The sequence below is a fragment of the Ictalurus punctatus genome, chromosome 16, assembly GCF_001660625.3.
Source record: "Ictalurus punctatus breed USDA103 chromosome 16, Coco_2.0, whole genome shotgun sequence".
Classification (NCBI taxonomy): Eukaryota; Metazoa; Chordata; class Actinopteri; order Siluriformes; family Ictaluridae; genus Ictalurus; species Ictalurus punctatus.
In genome coordinates, this window is record NC_030431.2 from 25,855,592 (window position 1) to 25,883,396 (window position 27,805).

Genomic DNA, 27,805 nt, shown 5'->3' on the forward strand with positions numbered 1-27,805 from the left:
AGCGAGCGTGTTTGCGGGCTCGCGCATTTCAGCTGGATGGACATGACAAGTAGGGTTTAATATGATGTCCTGGACAAGACTCAGACTTTTAACCGTGGAACAAAGTGCCTTCCGGTTCTTTCTGAGGGTTTGAGGTTAAATTGGGGGAATTATTTCCTTGACGTGGGAAGAAAGCTGGATTATGTATAAGATGATTTGTCACTGTGCTGTAAGGTAAGTGAAGTTGCGACTTGGACATGCATGAAATTGCAAGGCGCTGTTTGTGTTTTGTGTGTGCGTTTTATTGTTTGTTTGTTTGTTTGTTTGTTTGTTTGTTTGTTTATTTATTTATTTCCAGCACATAGCTGTCACGATTTATACTCATGCACTCTTATGCAACATCAGTAACTAAATAAATAAATGCATGCACCATCTTTAACAGCTGATGTAAATAAATATATAGGTATATGCTGCACAGTGCACTATTTATCTGTGCAATGAAATGAAGTTTATAGGTTGCATGCTTGACGTTTGCATTTATGGAAGTGTGAAGAGGGGGGGGGGGATCACTTTTTTTTTGTGATTTTTTAATTGATTTAATTTGATCTCATTTATAACCTGTCGGAATGCAGAAAAAAAAAAGCTTCAAGTAAACACATTTTGCAATTTACCCGCCTTTTTAAAACACCTCTGCAGCATGTTTTTGTACTTCTGAAATATAATAATGAATGCTGTGCTAATTAAGGCACGGTTTATAAATGTTAACGAGGTATTATTGGTGATTAGGTTAATTGCTTGCCTCAGATGGGAACAAATATCTGTGTTTCTGCACGTAGTCATGTTTGTGTGGCTCTCAGAAATTAGGGTGGTGCATGAGGAAGTGTCTCTTACAGCAAAACTTTCACCTGCACGCAGCGGAATCGTTTGTGTTCGATTCAGTTCAGGGAGTCGATTGAGTGAATCGAATCGAATCGAAAGTATGGGCAGAGCTGTTCTGATTTTTTTTTTTAAATTTTTTAATTTTTTAAAGGTGCACTCAGAGATTCAAAACAAACGTGTGTGTGTGTATATTTATTGCCTCCAGATTTCTTACCTAATACACACTTGGATGAAATGAAATGTAGAGTCAAGTTGCTTTGTGAACTGACTGGATTTAGAGCGGGTTCTTTGTTTTAAGTAGGTAGATTGGCTAAGATAAATCACCCCTAGGTGTGAATGAGTTTTATGAACGTGTGCGACCCTGCCCAGGATAAAGTGGTGAGTAAACGTGAGTGAGTGTGTGCATTGCTTTTGCTGTGAAATGGCGTCATCGAAATGTAAGACCTTTTACAACCTCCTGTTTGCATTTTTCTGGCCCAGAAATGACAATGTCAATAGAAGTAGAGAGGAAAAAGAGAGCTAGCATAGGATATCCGGCATATACCTTCGACCGTGACTAATAAAGGACGACGTCTAGCACAGATAGTACACTTATTTATTTATTCATAATAAGTTATAGTACGCTTATTATTTATTATTGGAATAGCACTGCCCTACCGCAACACTCTCCTGAAGGCTTACGCTCCCTCACGCAATCTGCGATCGATCAATAGCCGACGCTTAATAGTGCCTACTCAGCGTGGCTCAAGGTCCCTTTCCAGAACCTTCACACTGACTGTCCCTCAGTGGTGGAATGAACTTCCGACCTCAATCCGGACCACAAAATCTGTCACCATCGTCAAAAAACAGCTAAAGACCCACCTCTTCCGTGAGCACCTAACCAACCCATAAAACGCCAACCCGTCATTATTTAAAAACAAAAACAAACCTCGACTCTGTGCACTTTGCTTCTCTAGAACTCAATTAAAGATCTTGTACAGGAGCACGACTTGTATTGTTCTCCACTTGCTTGTATTTCTTTATCTGTAAGTCGCTTTGGATAAAAGCGTCCGCTAAATGAATACATTTATTTATTTGATTATTTGTAAAAATTGACTTGCAGCTCAAATTTTTTAAAGCCACCATGACACTGAGATAATGATATTACAGATCTGGAAACGCTCTTAAACATTACAGACTGCCGCTTTAATCAGCAGGGTTTTTTTTTTTTTTTTGCATGAGCGGTTATGAGACGGAGACAGAAATGCAAATGAGCCCTTTAACCGCCGTCTTTGGTAGAAATGTTGTCTTTGTCCGTTACTTTCTACAACCCTTCAATTTTGTGATGCATGCTGGGAAAGGTTCGAGCAGAAAGTGTCAGTCTCTCCGGGTTTAATTATATTTGGGAGATACGGACCTGCAGTCACGCAGCCGAAATGCGCCGGCGTGATCCATTCGATCGCACGATCCGATTCGCTTAAAAGCTTTCTTTAAAAGAATCTTGTAAGTTGAGTCGGAACGTTTATCACGGTTTGAACGGCTTTTAAATCCGAAGCGCGTTCGCTCTCGCACAAAACGCCGAATGCTGATTCGGCGCTCTCTCTCTCGCGCTCTCTCTTTCAGCTGGATTTTTCTCACACTTATAACGTTTGTATTTAGATTTTTCTTTCACTCGATCGTCACGATTGACTCGGACAGCGCTCGCGTAACTTCTGTTTGGTCTCTCCAGTGACATCTTTAGCTACTAACCCTTTAATAAAACCTGTAATCGCATTATAATGCCACTGGAGTACTTGTATGAGTAACGTGCTCAAATGTAAATCTTACACGGTGTTCGTTATGAATTATTTCCTCTGGTTAAACGGAGGAGGAGAAGTTTGTGGGAGTCACTAGCTGGTTTATCAGAAACACAAGCGTAATAGAAAAGTGAAAGTGTTTAGAGAAGTTCCACCGTGGCAGAGGGAGAGGAAGCGTTCAGTATAAAAGGGCGCGAGCAGGTTTCAGGTCTGCCGTGTACCGAGGAGTGATGAGCTCAGCGACTCGATTCAGAGTCGATTCTTTTGAACAGACACTATGAAGTGAATCTAGAAATGTAGTTTAGAAATGTTTACACACTCGTGTGTGTGTGTGTGTGTGTGTGTGTGTGTGAGTTTAGACCATTCATGAGGAGATGATTGAGTGATTCTTTTGTTCATAATAAATAACATAAAGAAATGTAAAATCAGAGCGAGTCAGAGGTGACGTGATGGACACTGTGTGCACTGAGCTATCCCATCATGCACCAGGAGTCATCTGATGTCTGAGTTAGATCTGTGTGTGTGTGTGTGTGTGTGTGTGTGTGTGTGTGTGTGTGTGTGTGGGGGACAGGATGTTCTAACACACTGGTAATAGTCCTGTTGTGGTGAACTTTTTAAGAGCCTTGTAAAGTGATCTGGAAACCCCCACACGCCCCCCTTCTCTGCCCTCTGACTCTGTGTCTAGGGGTTCATGTTCTAAGTGGGCCAATTCGGGGTTTGGCTTTGGAGGAATGGGTGTCCCCTTTAACTCGCACGCCCATCAGTGCATGCCTTGGCTTACATCACACGGCCTTTGCGTCACGTCGGAGTATAATTAGGCTTCTCTTTATTATTAGTCCGCAGTGCGATGCCGGAAGGTGGATTTCTGCAGACGTGGCTGATGTTTTGTGTATCTAAAAGTAATCTGGGCGTTAACGTTGCCGTCTTCAAGTTCGATCAGAAATATCGTAATTACGAGGTGAACGGCGTCGCGACGTTATAATAACGACGTAGGGGTTTTTTTTTTTCTTTTTTCTTTCTTTCTGTAAATCGGATATTCGATAACGGAAAGTCATCGTGGACGCAGTACGAATGTGACGTCCGCGGAAGACGGTAAGATTGAAGTGAAACGTTTTCTCACGCTTCAAGTTTTTTTTTTCCAAAGCGAAAACCACTGCGTGCACCACGTCGCACCGCGTCTCCACCTGCGAAACACGTACACACCGGCTTCGGAGGAGGACTTGAAGGCAGCATGAAGTTACTAGAATTGATGTCAGACTTGAACGTCATGTTTTGCCTTTGATCTTTCATTTATTTATTTTTAAAATCTCTGACACCTTACCGTCTATGCAGCAGCAGCGGGGTTTCGGTTTTCTGTGTTGAGGTTTTAAACCTGAGCAGTTGGATGAGACACAGCGTCGTGATGAGCTCAGCGTGTCATTACTCACGTGTCTTGATGACTGAATGGTTGTTATTTAGGGGTTGTTTTTTTTTTGCGTCATCATTTCTTCAGCACAACAAAAACTCTACTGGATCACAGGGACAAATTTGAATGCTGTACCAAGGTGAAATCTCATCCAGTGTGTGTGTGTGTGTGTGTGTGTGTGTGTGTGTGTGTGTGTGTGTGTGTAGACTGCAAAAAATGTGCATTTTATTTAGCTGCTTTAGATAAAAATGTTGTAAAGTATGCCAATTCTTTTATTCCGGCTTATTAACGAGGCGGGATTTCACCTGTATTGAACCACAAAAATATGCAAATGAGTATATGAACATCTGCATTGGGCATTAAACTACTCGCGTGTGTATAGTAACATGTACAAATGAACATTATTGTATCTCGCCCCTACTGCTGCTATATAAAAGTATCATAAATGCATAGTTTGTGTTTTTTATGAAATCCCACAATGCACTAGAACAGGTTAGTTTGAGGCCTCTATCCGTTGCACTGATGTTTGCTCGGTGGCACATAGTCCATGAGGAAGTACGGGGCGTTGGTTGCTTCCTGGCGACACAGTTTTAGTCATTTAGGTCAGCTGTGCAATGTGACTCGTCAGAAATCCTGCAGTATGACATGCTAATAATGCTGACTGTACATTTGTAGAGGAACTAGGATTTAACAGCGAGGAAACGAGTAAACTGCGTTTAACATGCTTCACACGACATTCCTGAACTAACACCCAATGGGAAAATAAGTACTGTAGCCATTAAATAACGACACTGGTTTATTATCTTTCATCAAATTAGAAAAAGTATTTGCCCCCCCCCCCAATCCTGATTTCTTCTGTGTTTGTGTAGATCTCATACTGAATGGTTTCAGAAATTTAAGATCAAAACAAAGGTGATCTGAGTAGACACGCAATACCGTTTTTAAATGATAATGCTATTTATTGAAGCAGAAAAGCTTATCCGGTATCAACTGGGCCTGTGTGAAAATGTATTTGCCCCCGTAGTTACTAATTCCCCAGATCTATGAAACTGCATTAATAATGGGGTTCAGCTGGACTAGACACAACCAGACCTGATTACTGCAAACCCTGTTCCATCACATCTACACTTGCATAGAACTTTTTCAACAGCATGAAGTCCCGTTACATCTGGCGTAAGAATTCCACAAAAAGATCATCGTACGTACGGTCAAGCATGGTGGAGGGAGTGTGATGGTGTGGGGATGCTTTGCCGCTTCAGGGTCTGGGCAACTTTAAAGTAATTGAGGGAAACATGAATTCTGCTCTCTAGTCTTCAGTCTGTAAGTTGAAACTCAAGCGCGACTGGATTATGCAGCGACAACGATCCAAAGCGTAGGAGTAATTAAAAAAAAAATCTAAATTAAAGTTTCGGAGTGGCCTAGACAAAGTCCTGAAAATAACAATGTAATATGTAATAACAATGTAAAGTAACTCAAACGAACAAGGTATTATGTCAAAATAACGACATACCCTGAAATAAGGTATTACACCCAAATGATAACATACTATCTTGAAAGCATAAGATATTAAATCTTAATAATGACGTATTGAAATAATGAGGTGTCAAAATAATGATAGTAAATCAAAATAAGGACATGCCTTACTATCTTTATATTCCGTTGAAACAATATCTTAAAATAACGAGAAATGTCAAAATAATGATACACTATCTTGAAATAACGAGATATTAACTCAAAATAGTTATATATTTATTTGAAATAAAGAGATAGTAGCTTGAAATAACAAGCTAGTATTGGGTTGAAACAGTGACACAGTCTTGAAACAATGAGATTAAGTTGAAATAACGAGATATTAAGTAAAAAAATATATATATTATGTCAAAATAATGAGATATTAAGTCGACGGAAGTTATTAACCACTTAGTATTTCAACTTTTTTCCTTCCACTTCAGGGCTAAGTCTCTTTTGGAGTTTGCTAGCCCGAATTCGGTAGTAAAGCTCTCGAGGGGCTCGGTAGGGGGCGCTGTGGCAGTATGCTCGCTCCAAGTGAGCCTCCAAATAACCAACCGAAGAAGAAAAACTTGTCCGAATCCCAAACGGGTTCCTATTGGACATGTAGTGCACTAAATAGGGAGCAGAAGACCTCGCTATGTACGCCATGTAGTGCGCTTATGTAGGGAGTAATGAGTGAAATCGGGATTCGCCCTCTGCGCCGGACCACGTTTTAAAGTCGCGGTGCCTGGCGCTGTGAGACACAACCTTTCCCGGTGTAAAGGAGAGAGAGGAACATGCGCGTGCTCGGTGCCGTGAAGTCTGCAGCTCTGTGCTGGGGGGAGGACGACGACGAGGACGACGGGGCGCGAGCGGTTCACACGCGAACTAGTCTCGAAGAAAAAAAATGACGGTAAATATCACGTTAGGACAAAAGAGAGACAAAATGGCGACTCACAGGCCACCGCGCTGCACCTCTAAAGTGTATAAAGTTTATTTCCGTAGGGCCCGGGGTTACGTGTCGGCCTGTTAACCGCGGCCGCGAGCCGTCTCTAATAAGCGCGCGGTGTGCAGGAACGTGCACGCGCAGCACATGGGTCAACCACGTGCTCGTAATTCTTTCACAGCTTTTTCTTCAATTTTTTCCCTCTTTCTTTCTTTCTTTCTTTCTTCATCTTCTCGTTCCAGTCTTCTTTCTCATCTTTTTCTTCCCCTCTATTTTCTGTCCCCCTTTTCTTTCTTTTCTCTTCCCCCGTTCATCTTTTTCTTTCATTGTCTCTCTTCCACTAATTTCATCGTTCTTTTCCTCCTGTCATCTTTTTTTTCCTTCTCCCGTTTCCCCCCCTCCTTACACTGTCCTAGTCTTCCCCCCACCTTTCTTCTTTTCTTTCACCCTTTTCTCTTCCTCTGCAATTTCTTTTCTTTCTCTTCTCTCGCCTCACTCCCCTTCTTTCCGTTCTGGCCTCTCTTTCATCCTTCTCCCTTCTTTCCTTTATTCTTTCTCCATCATCTCGTTTATCCTGTTCTAACATTTCGTTTCTGTCTTTCCTTTCCCTCTTTCTGTTTTCTCTCTTCATCCCTTTTTTTTCTTTGCGTCTTTGCTCCCCCCCCCCTCTCATCCTATCCCTTTCTTTATACCTTTTTTTTTCTTTCTCGTTTATTTTTCTGTTCTGTTTTTCGCCCTTTCCTCGGCTCCCTGTTTTCCTAACTATCCTCCCTAACTTGACTGTGTTTTCCCCCGTTTTCTCTTGTTCTATCCTTATTTTTTTTCTCTCTCCTCTTTCAAATTGGGTTTTTCTTTGCATTTCTCTTCCCTCTCTGATCTAACATGTCTTTCTCTCTTTCTTGTCCCCCTTTCTTTCTCTCACTTCTATCACCGCTTTCTCGTTTCCCTTCTCCTGCGTTCTTTTTCCGCTCAACTTTTCCTGCCTTCTCTTTCCTCGCGTTATTTCTCTCTCTCCTCTTTTCCTCAGTCTGTTTCCCCCGTGTCTGTTCTCAGCTCCCTCGCCCTCTTCTCGTCATCTTTCCTTCCGTTTTCTTACTCCTTTCTGATGAATGATTTTCAGTCTTTTTAAAAAGTCTTAAACGTTCAGGTTCTTTTCACAAGCAGGGTTTCTCTTTCGTTCTTCGGCTGTAAATAGTTTGACGCGTTGACGAGCAGCGATGAGTCGACGATGGAGTCGGATGTGCGTTGGGTAAAATTAAAGCTTAAATGCACGTTGATGTTCCACAGAACTCTTATCAGCACTTAATCGCGTTGATAAACCGTTATTAGCGACTATTTTATAAATAATTTCGCCTGTTTCTCCTCAGGTGTGTGTGAGCGGTCGGTCCCGGGCGTCATGTGATCTCTGTAAGCACGTGAACGCCCCCCGGAGGTGCCAGGATGCCCGTGCAGGCGGCGCAGTGGACGGAGTTCCTGTCCTGCCCCATCTGCCTGAACGAGTTCAACGGCGGCGGACACAAACCCATCAGCCTGGGCTGCTCGCACACCGTGTGTAAGACGTGTCTCCACAAACTGCACCGTAAAGCCTGTCCCTTTGACCAGACCGCCATCGGCATCGACATCGAGCTGCTGCCTGTCAACCGCGCCCTGCTGCTGCTGGTGGGGGTGCCGGTGAGCGAGGGATTGTGGGGTGGAGTGTGCAGGAGGGGGTTGTAGGCGAGTTGAGGGGGGTGGGTGCGTCAAAACAGGTGGTATACTGGAAGACTATGAATGGGATAGTGGGTGGTGTGGCAGGAAGGATTTGGTTGGTGCGTTGCACACATCATTGGGTGGAGACGTGTGATGAGGTGGGAAGGGTAAAAATAGTTGTGGTAAAATTGTAGGGGGGGTGTGTGGGGGGGAATTTATACCTCTCTGGACGTGTGGTTTCAAACAATAGTTTAAAAGTGAACTTGGTATAAGAAAAAGTATCTGATGAGTTTAATATTACTCTGTGTGTGTGTGTGTGTGTGTGTGTGTGTGTAGGTTCCTGAAAGCCAGAGTGTGTGTCTGGCCAGCGCTGAAGACACACAGCATTATGACGTGTGCAGGACGTGTGTGGAGGAGTTGGCTCTGTACCTCAAACCCATCACCGGGGGGAAAGGTACAAGCACGAGTCTCAACTGTGTGTGTGTGTGAGGGCGTGAGAGATGGTGAGAACGTGCTGCTCTATGTGTGCTTTTGTTGTTGTGGTTATGAGACCGTGTGTGTAGCACTTCCTGTTTGGGGTGTGTGGGTGGGGTTTGTATGTCAGACGAAGCGTAGAGTTTCTACCAGCTCGAGGACGTGCACCTTTTATTATATTAAATAAATTTATTTCGTATATATTTTAAACAGGTGAGATGGATGCGGTTTTTAAATTTGGCTTTGCGTCAGTACCGAGCTTCAGATGTGGGAACCGAGGAACTGTTTAGAGGAACTAAAACGAGGTTAATGTGGATCTTGTGGCCACAAGCTGCAGTACAAAGTACAAAAGAATTGTTACTGACCGTTAAATTGTTTAAACTTCACAACAGTAGCTCTCCATTTTGAATATAACGAAGGCGGGGCTAAACACAGGTGTAAAGATTGTGTAAGCTTCACTCGCACTAATCCCAACGTTGATGTCACGTTTTTTTTTTTTTTAATTTAATAAAAAAGTTATTAAACTGTACTTCCCCTGTCCTGTGTGTGAAAGGCGTGGTGTCTGCGAGTGTGAGCGCGCTCAGTCGGCCCATGCAGAGGAAGCTTGTGACGTTGGTGAACTGCCAGCTGGTGGAGGAGGAGGGGCGTGTGAGGGCGCTGCGGGCGGCTCGCTCTCTGGGAGAACGCACCATCACCGAGCTCATCCTGCAGCACCAGAACCCACAGCAGCTCTCCGCCAACCTGTGGGCCGCCGTCCGGGCGCGAGGGTGTCAGTTCCTTGGACCTGGTGAGTCCCGCGCGTGTTGCGCTGTGGGGGTTTAAAGATGTGCACAAAGGGAAGGTCTGTGTTTTAAAGGCAGGTCTCCATGCAGTCGTGTGGTAAGACTCCCCTAGATGCCACCCTGGCTTGCTTTTCCCTCCACGTCCGAAATGAATAAAAAAAACACTTCAAATAACAGGACAAAATTTGTGACGGTTTTTCTTTGGCCTCTAGAGGCCGCTCTCGTGTGTACCACACCCTGCAGTTTCTTGTTTTCCCAGTGTCTGTGCGGAGTTCTTAATAAACACTTCAACATGAGCAGGTTTTTAGAATAAACGTTATTTATTTGCATGCATGCTGTCCTGCTTGGTGTCTATGATGATTACTCATAGGGCAGATTCTGATTGGGAGAAAAATCTCTCATGTGATCTCAAAAGTGAGTTTTTAGTCTGAGAACACCAGGTACACGAGTCCTCTACCCCTGGACCTGATCACATCCGTGTCTAAACATCTGTGTGTTTTGTTTTCTTCTTTCCCACGCAGCGATGCAGGAGGACGCACTAAAGCTCGTACTGCTTGCTCTCGAAGACGGCTCGGCGCTCTCTCGCAAGGTTCTGGTGCTCTTCGTGGTCCAGAAGCTGGAAGCTCGGTTCCCTCAGGCCTCCAAGACGAGCATCGGTCACGTGGTGCAGCTTCTGTACCGAGCTTCCTGCTTTAAGGTCAGAGCAACAATGCGGCTGATGTCGATGACTTTATTAAAACCGCATGCCACGGAGCGTTTGTTTTATTCCGTACTTCGTGTGGTGTAAAGATACTTAAATGTTTGAGAGGGGTGTGTGTGTGTGTTCGTCACGAGGTGTGTTATGTCGTTACTCCAGCATACTTGGCAGGGCAGGAATGTCACCCCTATCCCAGAATGCAACAGTGCACGGTTTCTTTTCCTGGTGGGGTTGTAAAAGGAGTAGAGAAGTGTTCCTGACGCAGCAGTTGGATGAGACTAGCTATAAATATAGGCTGTAATAATGGAGGGTAAATGAGGTGGTGTGTGTGTGTGTGTGTGTGTGTGTGTGTTTGGTTTCAGTGATGATTACTCATAGGGCAGATTCTGAGCAGGAGAAACACCTGATTCTCTCACCTGATCTCACATGAGTTTATAGTCTGAGAAGGCCAGACACACCGCACCGAGAGTGCCGAGCTCGTAATAAACGCTCCTGTTCGTCGACCGTCATATTCGAATCTCCTCAGGTGACCAAGCGTGACGAAGACTCGTCCCTGATGCAGCTGAAGGAGGAGTTCCGTACGTACGAGGCTTTGAGGCGTGAACACGACGCCCAGATCGTCCACATCGCCATGGAGGCGGGGCTCCGCATCTCTCCCGAGCAGTGGTCCTCGCTGCTGTACGGCGACCTCGTCCACAAATCACACATGCAGTCCATCATAGACAAGGTACCGCACACTTCCTGTTTATTTACTCTTTATCTCTCTTTGAGGATGGGTTTGCAAGAGTGTTTTAGTGCACGTTTGGCGTAAAGTATTTTGCGTCCATCGCTTAGCCAATAGGGGGCAGTCAGGGGGCGGGGCTTTCTCACTTTGGGCACTTTTTGTTCCTCCAGATTTAGTTTCTGTATTATTTTAGTTTAGTTTTTTCAGTGTTCGTTCAATTAAGCTGGTTAAGTAGATTTGTGTAGTGTAGCTGTTAATGTAAAAATAATAATTTTTTGTTTATTCATTGCATTATTTACGTATAAATACAACTTGCACGTATAAATACTCTACGGTGCTAAAGTTGAATTTTAGATCAAGTTTTTAAAATTCTATTTATTTTACCTCGTATATTATAGTCAAATTATTTTTATAGTAAGTAAAGTGCACAAATATAAATGAGTAAATAAATAATAATTTTAAAAAAATATATATCTGCCATGATTAATTAGCACAAGGTTTGGCTTCTCTCGCGATCCGGAGTAAAATAAATAAATAAATAAATAAATAAATAAATAAATAAATAACTCCACCTACAAAGACGCCTACATCAAACCAGCTTCCTGATGGAGGCTAAAAATGTCCTTCTGAAAACATCCTCAAAGTTTTAAACACTTCCATGTCTCTCTCTCTCTCTCGCGCGTGCTCTCTCTCTCTCTCACACACACACACACGCCCCCCTAAGATTCGTGTGTGTGTGGTGTCGGTGATGATTACTCGTTAGGGCAGATTCTGAATGAGAGAAACATCTGATTCTCTCCCCTGATCTCACACGAGTTTAATAGTCTGAGAACGCCACACACACACACACACACACCATTTACATTTATTCACTTAGCGGAAGCTTTTATCCAGAGCGACTTACAAATGAGAAAAATACAAGCAAAGCGATGCATCAAGCAGAGAACAATACAAGTAGTGCTGCCGTACAAGATCCGTTTTGTGTGCAGCGTCATTTTAATCTAAATAAAGATATCGTTTCTCCTCCACTCCCTCGTTCCAGCTCCAGTCCCCCGAATCCTTCACGAAGAGCGTGCAGGAGTTGACGATCGTCCTGCAGAGAACCGGAGACCCGGCCAACCTCAATATCCTCCGAGCTCCGCTAGAACTCCTCGCTGGCATCGACCAGAACGTGGGTGGGTGGGTGTGTGTGTGTGTGTGTGTGTGTGTGTGTGTTCTTTCTCTCTCTCTCTCTCTCTCTCTCTCTCTCTCTCTCTCTCTCACATAATGGAGTGTGAGGACGCTTGAATGACCTTTTGTTTTTTTTTTCTTTTTCCTCTCTCTCTCTCTGTGTGTGTGTGTGTAGACACAGCCATCCCCTCGTGGGAGGAGCTCGAGTCTGTGATGTTGGCGGTGAAGGTTGTGGTCCATGGGCTCTTCGAGTTCATCCAGAATTTCAGCAAAAAGAGTCACGAGACGTTTCCGGTAAGCTCAGAACTCTTCTCATAGCTTCCCGGCTCCTGGATTTCACACGGCGTGTATCGCATAAAAGTTATTTCATACGTGCGAAGCCTGAACACTGATTTAAACGCTATCAAAAAGTTAGCCCCCCCCCCAGCGTTACCATAACAACGCTCTTACAAGTCCTAGCTAGAGGAGGAGGAGTTTGTTTGCCGTGTGTGTGGTGTCGGTGATGATTACTCGTTAGGGCAGATTCTGAAAGAGAGAAACACCTGATTCTCTCACCTGATCTCACACGAGTTTGATAGTCTGAGAACGCCACACACGCTGTCGAAATGTGCCTCCTTGTGTGCGTTACGTCAGGATTTCTGCCTCTTATGGTATTTTGATGGAGAGATTTTTGGCCATTTTGGGGAGGGGAAAAAAATGTAAAATATTTTAATGCGCTTGAAAATAACTCGTATTTATAAACAAAGTAAAATGGACTGAAGGGTAAGAGTGAGATTACAACATGAACTGCAAATGTTTTCCTAAAATTAATAAAGTATTTATTGATTGATTTATTGACTTATTTATTTTAATTTTTTTTTTTTTTTACAAAAGTAAAAAAAAAATTTTTTAATTCAGTCTGGGTCTGACTTTATTTATTTATTTATTTATTTATTTATTTCCCCCTCATTTAAAAAAAAAAATCCTGTTAGTCTCAGCCCAACAGTAAATACAAGACCAGCATGTGCCGAGACCTGCGGCAGCAAGGAACCTGCCCACGAGGTGTCAACTGCACCTTCGCCCACACCCAGGACGAGCTGGAAAAGTGAGCACACACACATGATTACACGCATGATTATACACACACACACACACACACACGATTATAAACACATTCACACAGGAACGACCGTTTATAAACGTTGGTGCGTTACACACTTTCACGTGCTACCAGAGCGTTCTGCAGGAGAGAGCACTGCTTACATAACGTCTATAGAGCAGCACAGGAGTTTCTTTCCACTCCGTTTCTTTATTCGTGTTCATGCTCACGTCCGCCCACACACACACACACACACACGCACACACGCAGCATCTCACTGCTCTTCTACCCATCTCTCCTCCGAGGTACCGAATGCGGAATAAGAAGGTTGGTTCAGGAACCAGGCCGTCCCTTCTGCCCAAAACTGGGGCCGTTAAATCCTCACCTGTAGACGTGTGTGTCGACGAGCAAGAGGGTGTGGCCTCGGAGAGCTCCTCCCCCACTCGCCTCGTGCCCAGAGGAGGAGAGCAGGAGCAGGATGAGGTGATGAAAGAGCTGGCTGATGGATTCCTGGCTACCAGCCAAGACCTGTGAGACCCGATTCCTCCGCACGCACACACACACACACACACACACACACACACACACACACACAGATGTCACATTAAAATGTTATTTACAGCCGATCACTTTTCAGACGTATGAAACAGGTGGTGAAATTAATTAACTAAAGAAACTGTTCCTCTTGGTCATCGCTGTGGTGTTCCAGGTGGTTCCAAGGATGTTGTTATGGTATCTCTGGTGGTTGCTAGGCTGTTGCTATGGTATTTTAGATGACTGCTGGGGTTTTCTGTGATCTCGTGGGTAGTTACTGGGGTGTCCCAGGCATTGTTAAGTGATTGCTAGGCTTTTGCTATGTATCTTAGACGGTTGCTCGGGTGTCCCCTGCGGTTGCTATGCAGTTGCCATTGTATCTTAGGTGGGGGGTAGGGTGTCCCAGGTTTTTGCTAGATGGTTACTAAATCTTGGGTGGTTGCTAGGGGTTTACCATTGTAGGTTAGGTGGTTGTTAGGGTGTCCCAGGTGGTTACTGTGCTATCTTCACTGGTTGTTGGGTGGTTATGGTATTTCTTAACATGTCTGCTGTGTTTAATAAATAAGTTCTGAATGTATCTGTAATTAAACGGCGGATCGTTTACAGGTTTCTAAATGAACCGCTTCAGGATCGTGTCAGTCAGACGTGACCTCTTCAGTGTTGCACCATTTCATCACCTGTTTCATTAAGTTACATAACAAGATCCCTGCTCACTTGAACTTTTGCATGTGTAGAAGGTTCTAGAACATTGAGCATGTGCCTGGCGCTTTTTTTCTTTTCCCTTGCTCTCAGGAAAACGGGTTCTCCTCCGAAGAGCCCGGCGTCAGGACCTCCTGCAGACACCTCACTGCTCCTCAAACCCTCTTCTCTACCGCAAAGGGCTCACCACGAGCTCACATACTTTCCTGAACAGAGATCTGCATACGATCTGCCGTCCTGCCCTTCTGGTGACTCTCGCTCGCTCTGTCTCTCTCTCTCTCTCTCTCTCACTCTCACTCACTCACTCACTCACTCACTCACATATACATACCTTTTAGCAAATGAATGTATAGATCAACCTTGTGGTAACCTTGACAACGGCTTCCAATTTTTTGGAAGCTTGATCCAGATAGTAACGGTAACCAAGCATGGACAGGGCTAACAAGAAACTTCTGCAGAACTCCAGAACATTTTAGCAGCTCATATCTTTAAGAAGTATAAAATAAAACGTAGTCGTTCGTTGAACTTTGTTTCTCTCTCTCTCTCTCTCTCTCTCTCTCTCTGTAGATAATTATTTCCCTGCTCCTCTGTCGAACCCTCACAAACCCTACCTGCATCGCTTCCCTCGCTCCAGCCCCGCCTCTGACTCCTCAGCCCCGCCTCCTCTGGCTCCTCCCTACCCTGACTCGCCCCTCCCGTCTCGTTTAGGCCTGTCTCCGTATCCCCCGTCCCCCTCTTACCCACCCCTCCCTCACTCTCACTCCCACGGTCACGGCGTGTACGCGCCGGTCTACGACAGTCGGCGTCTCTGGAGGCCTCAGCTGTACCACAGACAGGACGGCCGGAGCAACTCGCTCCCTCTGGAGGTGCTGCACTCGTCCATCTATCATCCCCCTCTCCGGGAGCGCTTCAACTCTCTCGACAGCGCCTACTGCAGCGCCGCCAGCAGGAGAGCTGCCCTGCACCGAGTACGTGTTGCAGTAACCATGGTTACCATGGTTCTAGCTTTTAATTCATTAGTGTTTGTTTACGTCTTTCCAGCCCTGAAGTTAGCTCCGCCCCAACTGACATGGTGCAACTTAGTCCGTGCTTACCACGCCAAAAACTCCATCAAATATCGTTCCTGCTTAAGATGGACCCGAGAACCACGTCTCCGACCCGTTCATCTATCTATCTATCTATCTATCTATCTATCTATTTATTTATTTATTTATTTATTTATTCCAGTTATTTTTACATCCGTAGCTTCTCTTGCTGATCTTTTGAAGTTGAGAAGGCACGTTGTGAATGAAACGATTCATATTAGGGTAACCTTGACAACACCTTCCAGATTTTTTTTGGAAGCTCGATCTAGATGGCAACAGTAACCAGGGGTGTGGGGGCGGGGCTTAGAGCCAGTAGCAGCATAGAATGTTTTGTGCTGTGATTAAAAACGTTTAACGCTCGTCTACGGATCGTGTCGCCTTTCCGAACTGTGCAGAAATAATTCGATGCGTGTAAAATTATTTTATTGCCGCGTTATGTTTTGTTGTTTTTACTTTGATAAAATATGAATTGATTTTATGAAAGTATAGACTATATATATTTTTAGAATTAAAAAAATTGTTTAAATTTCTCCAAAAGGGAGACTTAATTCTTTATTTTTCCTCTCTCTCTCTCTCTCTCTCTCTCTCTCTCTCTCTCTCTCTCTCTCTCTCTCTCTCTCTCGGGATCTGAACCGTCCAAACACAAAATACTGTGCGTGTATAGTGTTTAATTAGTGTGTAATGTTTGGTACGTGTGTGTCAGGAGGCGTATGGCCGAGTCGCTCTGGGCTCTGAGGATTTCTACCCTCTCCGTCAGGAACAGTGGGCGCACCAGCATCACGTGTCGGGCCGAGCGCCGCAGCATTCCCCCGTCTTTACTGTGGATCTCTGCTCCGAGGTGCGTGTGTGTGTGTGTGTGTGTGTGTGTGTGTGTGTGTTTTATTAGAAGTCGTCAGTTTGTGAGTGTGACAGCAGAACGTCGTCCTCCCTCAGTGTGGTGTTACAGCCATTTAAAGCGGAACTGTTGCTCAGCAACTGATGAATCTGAGCAAGTAGCGGTTCTACTGTTCGTGTGTGTGTGTGTGTGTGTGTGTGTGTACCCAAGCTCACGCTGGACAGTTTGGCAGCACACCCCCTGCCTGCTGACTCACGGTTATTTTTCCAAACGCAGCCTGTTGCATGTTAGTGGGCGTTTAAACAAAACAGACGGAGGAGTTCACCGCTTCTGTTGTTTCTTCTCTTTCATTCTCGTTTTCTGTGAAATGAGTTTTATTAAAAACTCTCAACGATCAGAAAATCAAAAACGCCCTTAATTTATTCCAGTAAGTAAGGAGAATTAAACCTGTCTTACTTTGGGAATACCTCGGGGAAATTTTATTTATTTATTTATTTATTTATTTATTTATTTTAATTTAAAAAATGTTAATGTTGATTATAAATATTTACATAATTAGACACAATCGTGTAGCTATGTGCACGATAAATGAGTATTGCATATTTTTATATATATATATATCACACACACACACACAGAGTCGGTACATTTCCATCTGCAGGAAAGAAAAACGCTCCGCTTCATCATGAAACCTGTAAATCTTCCAGACCTGCAGCGTATTTTTCCATATAAAATAAATAATAATAAAGGTAATAGTAGTGTAATGTTTTCCATAACAGTGATGTTTCACGTCATTTGAAACAATAAGGAGGAGAAATTAAGTCCGTAAAAAACGAACAAAACTGGGGTTTAGTTATGTAAAGGTTATACTATGGTCTGTCCATAGCAACACACGGTTAGAGTTGCCTAAAGTAGTTAAAGTCACGGCGTCGTTATTGGAGACGAGACGCGCCGGGCCGCGCCGCACACGCACGTCGCACTACCGAGTGTGCATTACACCATTTTAACGCACGACATGGAGGTAGAGAAGCCGGGCGCGTTAAAACGGCGTTGACCAGTTAAAGCTGTCGGTGATGTTTGCAGCTCAAAATCTGACGCGGGATAAGAATAACGCTTAATTTTCTTTCTTTATTTTATAAAGAGATAAAGTAGTGCTATAAGATGACATTGATTTGAATGAGTTCTAGGAAATGGGGTGTGTGTGTGTGTGTGTGTGTGTGTGTGTGTGTGTGTGTGTGTGTGTGTGTGTGTGTGAGAAATACCCGAGTCTGTGCCATATCTCTGCTAATAATGAAGCTGTGATGTACTACTTTATGTAACTCTAACTGTATGTTAATGTATTCGCACCTTCCAGCCAATCAGAATCGAGTATTCAGACAGACCATGGTATGAATGAATATAATCACGTTATCCTAAAATGTAGTAGGAAGAAGGCTGACTCGAATAAACTTTCCATGAATGAATGAAATGAAGAATAATTTCTTTTATTAATTCATTCTCGCGTGAATAATCCTATACAGGAAGTTTATCTGCATTTATTATCCTGTGCTTATTCGGTGCCGCCTTTCTTTTAAAATATCGCTTTAAAATGAGTTGTTCAACTTTTACTGACCATTGCTAAAGTCTTGTCGCTCTCTCTCTCTCTCTCTCTCTCTCTCTCTCTCTCTCTCTCTCTCTCTCTCTCTCTCTCTCTCTCTGTGTGTGTGTAGCGTGTGGAGAGCGGTGTGTGTATGAGCTGTAAATGTGGAGGTGCAGACGCGCCTCTCGGTCGTTACTCGCCATGGTCGTGTGGCGCCGTCGGCCCGTTCGACTCGGAACCTCTTTACTCTCACTCCTGTTCCCAACACACGGTGAGAAGAAAAATCACTCCACACACACACACACACACACACACACACTGAGTCACTTTATAGTACTTTATGAATGAGTGTAAATGTGAATCAGAATAATCTCTCTGCCGAAGCGTCGCTGTTATTTGCTGTACTGTAAGCACCAGTGCTGGCGTATTATTAGAATAAATGATGTACGTTTTTCTCTTTATGTCGTCTATCTAATTGAGTTATCGGCACTGTATAGTTTGGTTTATAACGCAATCTATTAGCACAGCTTTATAGAGGAAACTAATGAAGCTGTTTATAAGAACGTAATAAAAAATCAAAAGCACAGACCTGGCAACCTGTACACGTTTCAACGACGAAACACAACAGATATGTCAGAACGATGAACGTCGGGGAATCCTGAAGTTGTTCGACGTTAAACACTGAAGTTTGAGCGAGCCTGTTGAATTAAAAAAAAAAAATAATAATGTCAATGTGATCAACGTGCACGGATTTCTCTCTCGCTCGGCAGGACGGCGAGTGTACGTCTAAACACTGGCTGCACGTTTCTGAGCCGTACAGACGCGTGAAGGACGAGGACCCCATCATCCCGTTCGGCGAGGGTCCTATGATCTCAAAGTGGGGCGCCATTTCACGCTCGTCTCGCACAGACCACCACACCACCGAGCCCGTACAGGCCACGGCGACGCACGGCCGCACCGCCACCACCACGCTCATCAACTTCAGAGGTGTGTGTGTGTGTGTGTGAGAGAGCGTGAGCTCCAAACGCATCCAAATCAGTCAGGAGTTTAGCAATGTGGAGACACCGAGTCGCTAATCAAGTGCACGCTTTGTTTTTAACCCTTATTTATTTATTGAGCGCGTTTAAAAATAAATAAAGGAGTCAGTAAATCACACCTCCGTCCCTGCTGTCCAGATAACGATTCTACGGAAAACAGCAGCAGGGTTTTCTGTTATTTAAAATTAAAAAAAAAAATTATAGTAGATTCCAAACCAGTCCAGACTCTGAATTGTCAAATATAATAATAATAATAATAATAATAATAATAATAATAATAATAATAATTCTGTTATGTAGGTAATTATGTAGCTAATCATTATAAAATGTATAAGAACATAAACTTTACATGTTATTGGTATAATTGATGGTATACTTTAGTATGCATTTTGTTTGTGTGTGTGTATGTATGTGTGTGTGTATATATATATATATATATATATATATATATATATATATATATATATATATATATATATATATATATATATATATATATATATATATATAAATAATTTGTGTGTATGATTTATTAAAAATGTTTGGTATAATGATCGAAGTTTACAATGTTAGAAATCCTAATTATTCAGTAAAAAAAGTATAATATCCTTCCAGCGTTTTTAGGCTTTTTCAGTGTTTATTTCCTCCTCACTGGCTTGTTCCAATTACTCCCGGTTTTATTTTTATGGTTTAGCAGCATTGATTATCAAATGTAATGGAATGAAAGGGATATGATGATGATGATGATGATGGAACACCAGTGCCACCTAGAGGTTGTCAAGTTATCTGACATGACTGCTGCTGTGCCCCCCTTCCTCATATATTTTATTTCTGTTTATTTACTGCAGATTACAGCTCTCATGTGGGACAGGGCGAGTGCCGGTGGAGTCCCTGTGGGTTTGAGTCAACTCGCTCCGGGTTCCTAGAGAGGTAACACACACTTTGACTTGTAAAGCTCTGACTTCCACTTTAGCTGTGTGTGTGTGTGTGTGTGTGTGTGTGTGTTTGGTATCAGTGATGATTACTCATAGGGCAGATTCTGAGTGGGAGTAATACCTGATTCTCTCACCTGATCTCACACGAGTTTTTAGTCTGAGAACGCCAGACAGTGAAAAGACACTGTTTTTTAGGGTACTTGTTTGTTTCAGCACTAACTGTGTGTGTGTGTGTGTGTGTGTGTCAGCGAGCAGAGACGCAGCTCCTTCAGCAACGCCGGGAAACGTGGAGCCGAGTTCCTGGTTCGGGACGCAACGGAGAGCGAACCGGACCGGGACATCGAGCTGGAGCTGTGTGCTCTACACATGGAGGACTCGGAACCACCGGGGATCCAGTCCGAGGTAGATACTACAGATCCTTCATAATAGGCTCCGTCATTGTTTACGTTGATATTCATTTCCGATACCGTTAGTCATGTGACCAAAATTTTGTCCAAAAAACCCAAAGCAAACCTGTAGTTTGTGTTATAAGAGAAAACGCGCGTACAAAAAGAATATGGCTTTAAAAAGTTAGAAATGACTGCCTAGCAACAGTTGCCAAGGAGTGATGAGGCACGACTTGAGCAGTCTTCCTAACGACTTTATCTATAGATTCATATTTCTGTCTTGCTTCGGCAATGGTGGTGGTGTTTTTATTTATTTGTTTGTTTGTTTGTTTGTTTTCTTCACTCTCAGGCGTCTTTGGAGCCGCGGCGTGAAAATCACCTCTCCGGGATGTTTGGCGATGGAGCAGGAAGCTCGCGGACGGCGCAGTCGTTACCGGAGCACGTGGTGGACGCTCATTTACTGAAGAAGATGGCGTTTCGGTGAGCCGAGCTTCATGTGAACATGGGAGATCGCTACGTTGGGCGTAAAGTGAACGCGCTTCAACACATGAGTGTAAATCAGCCCGTACCCGTGACCTCATCCCGCGTGTGTCCGCGGCGCTGTGCGTTAACCGGCCGAGTGCTGATCGGTTCGTTTGCAGAAAGCAACAATCGTGGTGTTGTGGCGATTTTTCCTAAGATCACGACCTTTTGCTATATTTGTTCGGTAAAGACGTAGCACAAAGCAAGGAAACGCCATGAAATCTAAACCTCAAAGGCGTCGTTTATTCCGTTATTCGATTAAAATCCACGACGTAATCGCTTCTCGCTTAACATGGACGAGGCGGGGGGGGGGGTGCTTTCATTAGGCATAACGCACATCGTTATAATTATTGTTTGTTGCGTTGATTATAATGAATTTATAAACCGTTAAAAGAATGTAATATCATCCATTACATCCCTTTCATGCTTACGGACAGTCAATTTTTTGTACTCATGTACGATCCATTTGAATACAAGTATTATTTAAACAGAATCAACATTCTTATAACCTGCGATTTTAAGCATGAAGAGGAAATATAAAAGCATGATGGTGTGTCTAAATTTACGCATGAAAGGGATGTTGACGTAAGACGCTACTTAGAACGCGTCATGATTCATAATGTGTAGTAAAGATGGCTGTAAAGTTTGATCTGTAATCATATTGCCTTATGAACGCATCATAACACACGGATTTATTATAGAGCTTCATAAAGGCTGATTTGTAGGGAAGTATTGTTTTTACTGTTTTTTGTTTTCTTCATTATGTGTTTGTTTTTGAAGCTCTTTGTTTCCTGTAAATTCTGGTTTGGTTCATGAGACACCGCCCCCTGGTGGACACACTCACTTTAAGGGTGAATTATGCAAGTGTTCACGCAACATCTCTGTGTGAGGAATTATAAATCTGATCTGATGTTCTTGCAGTCTCTAACAGCGAACCTTCCTGCTTTCTTACAGGAAGTCTCTCTCTCCCGGGGGCCTGAACGCTGGAGGTCTCGCTGTGGGCGGTCTGGTGATGAAGACGGGTTCTCGAAGACCTCCAGGAGACTCAGCCGGACCGAGCCCGGGACACGAGATGATCCTGAACGGGAGCTAAAAATTCAGTATTTTGGAGTCCGAATGCCGGGTCAAAACTCGGCGCTGATCCATGAGACCTTGGAGTTCGTTTATTAATTTCTAAAGCACTTACTCCCCCAATTTAATTCCAAACATCTTGTTTATGGAACGTAACCCTATTTGAAAACATTTCCCCCACCCCACCCTTTTTTTTTTTTTTTTTTGGAAAAGCTTTGTTTGTTTGTTTGTTAGTTTGTTTTTGTTTGCACAATTTTTCCTGCTTTTAACAATTTTGCTGCTTATGCACACGTTTACGTTCACAACTCCCATCTCAGGTCACCTAGCTGCCAATCAAAACCTACTCCTTAGCCAATCAGATGCCTCCGATTACTCCTACATCGAAATAATAATCTGCATATGTGATGAGCTTAATCTATTGCAGTTCCTGCCTATAGGTTTCTATATTTCTACTAAATGTTTACAGTGTGTGTGTGTGTGTGTGTGTGTGTGTGTGTGAGAGAGAGAGAGACTGAGGGGGGGGGAGCCTGGTGCTCAGTAAATACTGTACATCGCATACGTCATGGTGCAGCACTAATGACTCTGTTGACGTGCATGAAACAAATGCAGTGTTTAGTTTTGTATCCGGTTTTGTAATGAACTCTGTGAATGTGCCTAATGAAGTAGTGTACGGTATTTTCTGCTCTCGCCCACGATTGGTCAGGCGGCTGTTTGATTTTTAAACGGCGCTCAAATCCAGCGTTAACGCGCGTGCGTGTGTGGTGACTGTTCTTATCGCTTAAAGGAACGTGGACGAAAATAAAGCTCCCGTTTATAAATTTCTCGCGTTCAGCTCTGTGGCGAAGTTTAGTCCGTGTTTATGGATGACAGGAAGTCTCGGTGTCGGTTAAACCGCGTCGGCACGCGTGAGGAGGACACGGATTTACACTAAAGACAGACTTGTTGGTGAAATCGGCGTAGGTGCGACACGGCGAACGTGTCGACTTCATCTGGTGCGAGTGTGTGTGTGTGTGTGTGTGTGTGTGTGTGTGTGTGTGAAGGGGGTGGGGGTTGTTCTTGCTTGATCTTTGAGATTTTCCAAGTCTTGTGCTTGAGCTGCGAGGTGTTGCTTTCCATCGAGCGAGTGTTTAAACCTGCAGCACTTCTCCGACAGTCTGGTTTATACTCCTGCATCCATCTGGGAAGAACTCGCACGCGCCGTGCTGATTAACTTCGGCGCTCGTCCTAAATCCTGACGGCTGTGTGTGTGTGTGCGCGCTTGTGATGAGGGAGCTGTCGGGATTCAGCTCGTCTGTAGATGTTCACGGCGTAACGATTCGCAAAGTTCACGTCCGATGTCATTTCCGTCCACGGGCGTCTCGACACCGTACGTCTTCGGTAACGCGGAACATCCTACAGCGTGGCCTCAGCCGATTAGTACGTTTCCGTTACTTCCGGTTCGGTTTAATAAGCGTCCGGAGCTGTTCAGAGTCCAGCGGCGTGTGACGGAACAAGCCGTGCGTTAGAATGAAGTGAACTTAAACACGGCGTTAGGTTCAGCGTTGGCCCTCTTTGGTTGGTGTGACTCTAAAGTGGGCGGGACTTTTATCTTGCGGCCTTTTTTCCCTCTAGATTTGTGATTCCGTTTGCGAAGGTTTTTTTTTTTTTTTTTTTTCCCCCCCTGGGGAAAAAAAACTTCCCGAGTTAGCGAAATCGTAATCGCACGAAATAGTTTCTCGCGGTCTTTCACAGTGGTGTTTGTGGGTAAACGAGTGCTTTTAGCTGTACTCGTGTTCGATGCACGCGAATCGAAGTCGGCTTCGGCTGAACGCACGTCGCGATGACCGTCACGTGACTGCGGAAATTTTCGCACGCTCCTCCGGATATTGCGGAGTTTGCTTGATTTTGCGTGAAGTTCTGCCATCGCAGAACGGCGAAGGGATTGTGTACAAGACTTGCGTATATAAAACTTAAATGACGTTTCCGTTGATGTCAGTTAGCTGAAGGCTTTTCAGGGATGGTATGCAGTGGGCGGGGCTTATTGTATTCTACTGTCGTTTAGCGCGACTCTTCGTTTCCGGTTATGTTGAGCGGTGATGTTTTATAGTCTGTCCCGGTAAACGCTCCCGAAGTCGACCGTCAGCGACGTATCTTTGCTGACCGTCACCTCGTGAGATGGCTCTGAGCTGTGAAGCTGGGGAACCTTTTCGGAAAAGCGCGAAGAGCCAGAAGATCGGAACCGGGAGGTCGTATTGACGCTACGCTTCTGCAGTACGGCTTTTTTTTTTTTTTTTTTTTCTTTTCTGCCCTCTAGTGGACACGCAGAAGTATAAACCAGGCTTTGTCCAAGCTTCAGGATGTAATCAGACTGCGTCTTGTTTCACGCTTCGTGTCCAGTATAATATAACGTATTTTAAAAAAAAAATAAAAATAAAAAAAAAAACCCCACCCCTGTCCGATCCTCTTGTGTTCGAACGCGACATCGCTGCTAACTTCCGTGAAGTTGTGTGTCGGAGTATTTTTGTATCAGGAATCTCTTTAATTTTTTTCTCTTTTGTTTCGGTCACTGGACATGCACGTAACGGTCGGCTCTATATTTCCTGTTTAAAATCTCGGTTGATGGCGCGCTAGGTGATGATCAGAACTCCTGAAACGGGTCGGCGCCGCGGTCTCCTGCGGTCTCGTGCACTGAATCGGTTCTGTTGTCCTTCACTCGGACCGCAGCGAGATCTGAGGAGTGTGTATCACGCCGCGTTCAAGGAAACGTCTCCTATTTATAATAGGGCTTTTTGCCTAAAAATAATGGCACCTTTTGTTACGCTTTGCACCGGTTTTCTGGTAACTGGTGTCCCAGTGTTGAATTTTATCGTGTGTGTGTGTGTTAGTGCGAGATGCTGATCATCGCACGACTGTTTAAAGTTTAAACCTCGCTTCCTCACATCATTTTTGGTCAAGATCAATATATAGTATGCACACCGTAAAGCTCTAGATAGTTGTGCAAAAGTAAGCGCCCCCCCCCTTTAAACGCTGCCGTTTCACATGACCGTTCCACTGGAACTTTGAAATTCTGATTCTAAAGACAATTGATAATTTTTTTTATTTATTTATTTTTTTTAAAAAAAATTGTCTTTAGGTGAGCACGTCATTTAAACCCGGTGCTGATTGAAAAAATGTAGTACATTCACACTTCTACTAAACATGAATTTATAGAAGACCAACATTAAACATGAAATCAACTCGCACATAGATGTGTAGGTAGAAGTCCTTTTTTTAATTTATTTTTTTAATATAAACTCCTTTTATTTTGAATAGTCGTCCGATGACAGGTTTTTGTTTTTCTGCAGATAGGGTTTTTTTTTTTTTTTTTTTTTTTTTTTTTTTTTTTTTGGCTTGATTTTTTAAATAAATTTAAATTTTTCAATAAATAAAACCTCTTACCATCAAAGTCTGCTTATAATGCGATCACGTGGAGAATCAGAAATGAGAAAATGGCGACATAAAATCCGTTAAAGTGTTAAATCTATAGAGGAGAGTGTGAGACTTTACACACGATTCAATGCTGTTTCAGCCGATTTATGCGTGTAGTCTTGGCCAAGGTGTGTGTGCGCGTGCGTGCGTGTTCAATCCTGCTATAGCTAAGCTGTAGGTTTTTAAAAACATTTTATTTCATTTTAAAGAAAAGGAATTTTTATGATTACAGCAGCTTCACTGCTACCAACTGGACTTTACATCTGATTACAGCTTCAAATCCTCGGCTTCCTCCAACCTCAGCGTGCGAGGTTCTCTTTACCCTTTGACTTTATTCAGCGCAGATGTTTCAGGTTTTATTTTAATTTCCTTGGTTTACCCTCTTACTGTGGGGTGTGACTGAGTGAGTGTGGGAGCAGTTCGGCTCTGAGTCGCGCCTGTATGACGCTTTTATAACATTACAGAAGGTGTGTTGATGTACGTGTGTGTGTATCGGATCATCTGCCCCATGCTGGTGATGTTTTTACTGGATATTAAATCAGTTTTTAATGTCAGTCCAGAGAGGAGGGTTTTTTTTTCCCCCCTTCTCTTTTCCAAACAATAACCGTAAACATTAAAATACGTGCTTTAAATTTATCGATAAATGAACACTTGCAGGTTATAAACCTGAATTCCTACAAATGAATACATCACTCGGCTAATGCAATACAACTGATGTTCTCGAACGCAAGTAGACTCGAGTTCAATTCAAATTCAAAACCAGTAAGTCCTGTATCGGTAAATAAATTAAAACAAATGAGAGAAACCACAGGTGTATTGTCACGGTAAGATATCCCCCCCCCCACGTTAAAAGTTCTTATAACTTTAATATATTATATAACAGTGTCATGTTATTTAACAGGTTGAAACAATAACCCAGAACCACCCAATTTCTCCCAGTATGGTATTGATGATTATTATTATTATTATTATTATTAATAGAATGACTCCATAAACTGTACGTAACGTTAAGCTTGTCCCATTCGGAGTATTATAAAAGTCTATAATCGGGAGAATAGCTTAACGTGAAGATGTGTGCTTTCATATTTAGTTTCTGGCTCATTCTTTCTGAAAGTAGACGGCAGCTGTTACCAATAAAGTGTAAGGAATGTGGCTGGGTTCATACGTTAAGCCGATCCCGTGTTATCGGATCCCGTAGAGCCGGAAACCTGAAAGTTTGTTGTTTATGTTCGTGACTAGACGAGTGTGATTTTTGTCACTTTTTAAAATTTTTTTATTTTTATAAAGTCCCTCTTTTTTCCCCCGGAGACTCTGCGCTGTTCGTTATATAATTGCACGGCCTCTCTGGACCTCTGCATGTACAATTCTTTCCTTCTGAGGATCGCTGGTCGTGATGGTGTGCATGCTCGGGTGTGTGTGTGTGTGTGTGTGTGTGTGTGTGTGTGTGTGTGTACGACCCTGACAGCAGCTGATGTTGAATATTTTTACGTCTGTATTAGACATTTCCTTTGCAAATCTATTGTTCGATTTAACTGTATATGAAATAAAAGATGGTACACATCCGTCAGTTTATACAGACACCGCCATCGTATAGATGGAATTTTACTGCAGTTTTATGATCAGCTATATTTAAATACATAGATATTTATCAGAGATTCTAAAAAAAAAAAAAAAAAAGTAAGAAGTGAATTCTTTTCGTAGAAATATGAACTGTATTTTAATGCACTGAACAGATTTGCTGTTTCGTATCTTTGCTGTTTGCTGTTTCGTACCTTTTTGCGAAGCACTTCTGAGCCGCTGTAAAGCCCACGCTGATGATGGGAAATTAATGTAAAGGCTATTAAAGGTCATGTTCTGTAACTGCATGATGAGGTAATAAAACGGATTTGTCCTCGAACATGTCGTCGTTGCTTATGTTTTAAGGTCACATTGGGAATTTCTGGCATTTTTATTGTGAGTCACATCATTGGGCTTAGCTCATCAAGATGGGTCGAAACTTTTCGACTCTCAAGTGATTCGTTGACGTTTTTGTGGTACTTTGACCTGTGATTGTCCATCTTATGGCTGAAATCCTCTCAGGAAATCTTACTCTAACTTGTAATAATAAAGAATACATCAACGAATAGTAATTTATAAAATGCATATTAGCAGATCTTCCTTCATGCTGAATCATGAGTCAAATACACAAACCTGAGTCAAATATGACTCGTATGAATCATGATTAGCTGTTCACGCTAACAAACAGCCCAGGGGTTGAAAAGAGATTTTTGATGACATTGAGGAAGAATTTTGAGTATATTAAACTATAAAAGTGACTGCATCTGCCTTCATCTACAACAAAAGTCGTCTCTCAATGTTCACTTGAAAGAGTCGACTCGAACTCGTTTGCGAACGACACATCAGTAGAAGGTAAAGTTTGACGTTAGAAGTGAGAACAGTCGAGTTCCAGTTAAATAAATCAATAAATAAATTAAAGACAGACATACGCAACTACTTTAGGATCTGTATGTATAACAAAAGATTGGAAATATCAGGTAAAAAAAAAAAATGCGAGTCGACTCGTTCGTAAACGACACATCATTCGTT

General features: G+C 43.1%; 1 protein-coding gene across 5 annotated transcripts; it reads left to right on the forward strand.

Annotated features, from left to right (window-relative positions):
* rc3h2 (ring finger and CCCH-type domains 2) lies at positions 1-27,116 on the forward strand. Of its 5 annotated transcripts, XM_017488619.3 has the most exons (20): positions 6,056-6,442; positions 7,671-7,715; positions 7,843-8,146; positions 8,501-8,618; positions 9,192-9,425; positions 9,942-10,117; positions 10,644-10,844; positions 11,884-12,016; positions 12,187-12,305; positions 12,983-13,095; positions 13,395-13,619; positions 14,416-14,570; positions 14,890-15,290; positions 16,111-16,245; positions 17,952-18,092; positions 18,592-18,808; positions 19,707-19,788; positions 20,042-20,195; positions 20,529-20,659; positions 21,656-27,116. In XM_017488619.3, the coding sequence occupies exons 3-20, from the start codon at positions 7,916-7,918 to the stop codon at positions 21,792-21,794; spliced, it is 3,105 nt and encodes a 1,034-aa protein (XP_017344108.1). In that variant the 5' UTR covers positions 6,056-6,442; positions 7,671-7,715; positions 7,843-7,915; the 3' UTR covers positions 21,795-27,116. The 5 variants fall into 5 exon arrangements, with proteins under 5 accessions (XP_017344105.1, XP_047016611.1, XP_017344108.1 ...); XM_017488616.3 differs by lacking the exons at positions 6,056-6,442; positions 7,671-7,715 and adding an exon at positions 1-213; XM_047160655.2 differs by lacking the exons at positions 6,056-6,442; positions 7,671-7,715 and adding an exon at positions 3,216-3,725.
* The last annotated feature ends 689 nt before the right edge of the window (positions 27,117-27,805 follow it).

What these genes read in the sequence shown, in the direction of transcription:
- rc3h2 (XM_017488616.3), top strand. Translation starts at nt 7,916, where the DNA reads ATGCCCGTGCAGGCGGCGCAGTGGACGGAGTTCCTGTCCTGCCCCATC. An exon ending in TGCAGTCCATCATAGACAAG is followed by an intron (nt 10,845 to 11,883) that starts GTACCGCACACT and finishes CCCTCGTTCCAG; the next exon opens with CTCCAGTCCCCCGAATCCTT. An exon ending in CGCTCCGGGTTCCTAGAGAG is followed by an intron (nt 19,789 to 20,041) that starts GTAACACACACT and finishes TGTGTGTGTCAG; the next exon opens with CGAGCAGAGACGCAGCTCCT.